The sequence below is a fragment of the Diabrotica undecimpunctata genome, unplaced genomic scaffold (genome assembly GCF_040954645.1).
Source record: "Diabrotica undecimpunctata isolate CICGRU unplaced genomic scaffold, icDiaUnde3 ctg00003145.1, whole genome shotgun sequence".
NCBI lineage: Eukaryota > Metazoa > Arthropoda > Insecta > Coleoptera > Chrysomelidae > Diabrotica > Diabrotica undecimpunctata.
In genome coordinates, this window is record NW_027314343.1 from 8,283 (window position 1) to 13,224 (window position 4,942).

Consider the following 4,942-nt stretch of genomic DNA (forward strand, 5'->3'; position numbering starts at 1 on the left):
TCCACTCTAGAGCAGTCTTTGTAATACTGGAATTATTTTTTCTGAGTGTGTGACCAATCCAACCCCACTTTCTGGACTTTATTTGATGTTCTACCCTTTTTTGTTTCGTCAGGAATAGTAGTAGATCTTCGTTGCTGATGATGTTAGGCCAGAAAATACGAAAAATTTGTCGTAGACATTTATTAATAAAGACCTGCAGTTTGTCTGTAAGGGTTTTTGTCCCTTTCCAGGTTTCACTTCTTCACATCTTTGTCCTTGTAGTATGTGTAATGTATTCCTCTTTAGGACTGTTGGACATAACATAAAGCTACTTACGATAGGTTTTATTAATTTATTAAGCTTTATAAGAATTGTATAACTTAACATTAATTCAGTTCACATGTAGTCCATGACCTCAATCTGTTGTCATGTGTGGTTGTCATGTCACTTGCTGTCACTTAAGGTTCCGTTTGCCAAGTGCAACGTTGCCAAGTATATCCGTACATGAAAACCATACATAACACGTCCCCTTTAATAAAAACAAAATAAACAAAAATTAATTCACATAATATATCATAAGTACATAAATAACAATAATTCACAAATATATCAATAGGTAAATCTATCAGGAGGGCGAATGACTCTACCACTTCTGGAGGTTTTCAAACCAGGTGAAGTACTGTATGATGTAGAAGGTACATTAATGTCATTGATGGGTGATGTTCTATTAGATGTTGAAGGTACATCAATATCTTTGATAGTGTTATTTGTTTTACAGTCCCTTGTATCATCAGGTACATCAGGACAAAGAACTGCTCTCATATTTCCCATACTTGTCCTTCCAGTAGTCACAATATCATTTTCATGACTAGTTTTCACATATGCTTGCTCACAATTTGCATTTGCATGTTGCTGTGCTTCTGACCGTACAGGTCTAAGATAGTGTCTATTACGTCTATAAGCAGTATCATTTACTTTAACCATGTAATCCCTTGATCCTTTCTTTGCCATAACCACTCCAGGGTTCCATTTCCTTTTCTTTTCTTGAAGTAAAATTTGTTGTCCTGATTTTAATTCTGGTAACCTATTTGTTCCTTTGTCATAATAGTGTTTTTGTTTTCTTTGATTTTCTCTCAATTGTGTAAAATATCTTTTATTAGAATGTCTGGGCTTTAGAAATTCCATACTGACTGGTAAGTTGGTTCTGAAATTTCTTCCAGTTAGCAACACACAAGGAGCAGGTAAATTTTGTTTTGGAGTTGTATTATAATCTAATACAGCTAGAAATGGATCTTTCTCAGTTTGTACAGATTTTAAAAACAAGTTTTTAATTGTTTGTATTGTTCTTTCCCACCATGCCATTGCTACGAGGATATTGTGGACTTGATGTTGTTACTTCAATATTATATATACGGACAAAATTTAAAAATTCATGAGAGCTGAATGGAGGACCATTATCAGAAAATATTTCACAAGGCAGTCCATTAATAGCAAACAAATTTTTTAATTGTGTTACAACACTGCTAGCCGTTTTGTTCATTAGTTTATTAACAATTGCAAACTTCGAAAAATAATCAACCACAACTAAAAAATCTTGTGAGGCTACTGTCATGAAATCAATACCAATTTTTTGCCAAGGTATTTCAGGTACATCATGTGATTTTAATGGCTCCCTATTGTTGCTCTTATAGCTCATTTGACAGTCAGACAGTTCAGAACAATGTTTTCTATATCCTTCATCAATCCCGGATAATAAATTGCTTCTTGAGCCTTCTTCTTACATGATACTACACCCTGATGAGACTGATGTATAACATCAAGAAATTCACCCTTCAATTCTTCAGGAATAATTAACCTTTTTTATAAAATAATACATTCTTTAATAAATATATATCATGTCTGTCAGACCAGAATTTTTTCACCTCAGAAGGTACAGAGCTTTTATGCTCAGGCCACCCATTTAAAACATAATATTTAACTTTTTGTAAAGATGGGTCAGTATCAATTGCATTTTGCAATCTTTTTTCATTTTCTTTTGATGTTGCTACAATAGAATACACTTTTAAATTATTTTCATCATCTATAAAATTAGTATTTATGGTTTTATTCAAAGGATCTCTACTTAAATTGTCAGGAACTTTGAGATTTTTTACCAGAAACATATTTGAGTGAAAATTTATATCTCATTAATTGCATTGCCAGTCTTTGGATCCTAGGTGACATTTCATCTAAAGTTTTTTTAACAAACCTAAAAGAGGTCTGTGGTCTGTCTCTATTTCAAAATCTATGCCATAAAGATAGAATGAAAATCTTTCACATCCATACACTATACCAAGAAGCTCCTTTTCAATGTGGTTATACCTCCTTTGGGTTGGAGTTAATGACACTGATGCAAATTCAATTGGAAACCCATCTTGCGAGACCATGGCCCCCAAACCATATGGGGCTGGCATCAACAGAGAGTATGGTCTTTTTGTCAGGGTTAAAATAATGCAAAGTAGTGGCTGACGCCACAAGATTCTTTAGTTTATCAAAACATGCCTGTTCATTATGTCCCCAATGCCACTCATTTTTACTAGAAAGTAAACATCTTAGAGGACTAGTGTGTTCTGACAGGTTTGGTATAAATTTTGCAAGATATACTATGGTTCCCAAAAAACGTTGTAATTCTTTTTTATTACTTGGTGGTGTCATTTTTGTAATAGCTTCTGTTTTATCATGATCAGGTGAAATGCCAATATTACTAATCTGATGACCTAAAAATTTCACATTTGTTTGACAAAATTTAGATTTTCCTAAATTCAAAGTTAAGCCACTCTGTTTAATTTTTTCTAAAACACATTTCAAATTTTTATCATGTTCATTTTTAGAACATCCAAAAACCAAAATATCATCAAAATATGTTATTGTTCCTGATATACTATCTAAAAGTTCAGACATATATTTTTGAAAAATTTCAGGTGCACAGGTAAGGCCATATGGTAATCTCAGATATCTATAACGACCAAAAGGTGTAGTAAAAGTACATAAAAGTGAACTTTCATAATTCAAAGGCAACTGAAGAAAAGCAGATGACGCATCTAATAATGTGAAATAATTAGCCCCTGAAAGCTTAGCAAATAAAGTATCTTGAGTAGGAATTGGAAACCTTTCTCTTTTAACATATTTATTTAGATACACAGGATCCATACATATTCTAATATCAGATCCCTTATTTTTCGGAACAACTACAATAGGATTTTGCCATTCTGTGGGTTCACTAACTGGTACAATTAGGTTTTTTACGTACCATATCATCAAGTTTATCTTTAACTTGGCTCCTTATAGCCAGTGGAATTTTTCGTGTCCCACTTATGAATGGCACTGCATCACTAGATAAAGTTATATTAAAATACCTGTTGACCTTTCCTACACCTGAAAAAATGCTCTTATAACTATTTATAATATGATTTGTTTCATTATCTATCATACTAACACTAGGCTGATCGCAAACAATTTGAAAGTCTCTTGCTGCCTTTAGGCCTAATAGAGATTTTTGTTTATCATTATCTAAAATATAGAACAGACAATCTTTAAATATTTTCTTGAAAGAGCAAGGTATATAAATTTTACCAACAACATTAATAACATGTCCAGTATAGCTAGATAATGAACTATTAGTATTTTCAAGCATTTTATAATCAATATTTAAATTTTTAAAATCACTACTGTTCAATATATTGACTTCTCTTCCAGTATCAACTTTTAAAATACTCCCTTTACCATTAATAATGATTTTTTGGAACCATTCTGAAGAGTTCGGATTAATTTCATTAACAGTCCACACTAGTACCTGTTCATCAGTTAAATCAGTGTCAGAATTGCTACAACTACTATCGTTATCATTGATTTCATGGACTTTGTTGTTATTATCAGGACAAAATTTACGGTAGTGTCCTTTTTTGTTACACAAAGAACAATATCTGAAAAATGCAGGACACTTACCCCTAATATGCTGAAGTCCACATTTATAACACTGAATATAATGGTTACCTGTATTTTTGTCAGTAACTTTGTGGCTTGTAGACTGCTCCTTCTCATACTTTGAACCATACCTTGACTGTCCTGTAGATCCAGGTCTCTTTTCTTCATTTCTTTTCTTCACAACACTAACACTTTCACTTTCTTTGGATATTTCACGTTGAGTAACAGCACTATTTTCCATAGCCCTACAGATGTCTATAGCTTGTGCTAGTTTTAAATCAGCACATTGTAATAATTTTTCTTGAATTCGTAGATCATGTGTACCCAAAACAATCCTGTCCAAAATTAAAGTATCCTTTTCTTTAAACTCACATGTTGATGCTAATTGTTTCAAGGCAGTTACAAACTGATCGATACTTTCATTTTGTAATTGATCTCTTTTAAAGAATTTAAATGTTCATAAATTAAATTCTTAAGAGGGCTGCAGTATGTATCAAACTTACACAAAACAACATTGTACTTCTGATCATCTCCAACATTTTCATACTCGAAGGTATTGAATATCTTCAGCCCTTCATCTCCCAGCTGATTTAGGAGAATAGCGATTTTTATGTGGTCTGGTTTTTCACTTTTGCCGGAGGCTGTTAAAAATAACTGGAACTTTTGCTTCCAAAATTTCCACTCGTGAGAAATATTATTTCCTTGGAAACTAAACGGTTCTAAGCCTTTACAAGTATCTGTCATCTTGATTCGAGCACAGTATAGCTCCTTTACTTACATATATTTTTTATAGGCTTTTGTCACATGCACCGGCTTTTAACACAACTTAACCTATCGTCACTTTTCCGCTGCCCACCATGTAATGTATTCCTCTTTAGGACTGTTGGACATAACATAAAGCTACTTACGATAGGTTTTATTAATTTATTAAGCTTTATAAGAATTGTATAACTAACCTTAATTCAGTTCACATGTAGTCCATGACCTAAATCTATTGTCA

The 4,942-nt window shown here is 32.6% G+C and overlaps 1 protein-coding gene across 1 annotated transcript; it reads right to left on the bottom strand.

Annotated features, from left to right (window-relative positions):
- Positions 1–2,376: 2,376 nt before the first annotated feature.
- Positions 2,377–4,686, bottom strand: LOC140432186 (uncharacterized). The gene is made up of 4 exons (XM_072520010.1): positions 4,446–4,686; positions 3,592–4,377; positions 3,244–3,528; positions 2,377–2,735 (listed from the first exon to the last, which is right to left on the bottom strand). The coding sequence occupies exons 1-4, from the start codon at positions 4,684–4,686 to the stop codon at positions 2,377–2,379; spliced, it is 1,671 nt and encodes a 556-aa protein (XP_072376111.1).
- Positions 4,687–4,942: the final 256 nt, after the last annotated feature.

Coding starts and splice junctions, on each gene's coding strand:
- LOC140432186 (XM_072520010.1), bottom strand. CDS start 4,686: ATGACAGATACTTGTAAAGGCTTAGAACCGTTTAGTTTCCAAGGAAAT. Junction 4,378..4,445: donor GAAGTACAATGTTGTTTTGT/GTAAGTTTGATA, acceptor TCTTTAAAAGAG/ATCAATTACAAAATGAAAGT. Junction 2,736..3,243: donor TAAAAAACCTAATTGTACCA/GTTAGTGAACCC, acceptor TGAAATTTTTAG/GTCATCAGATTAGTAATATT.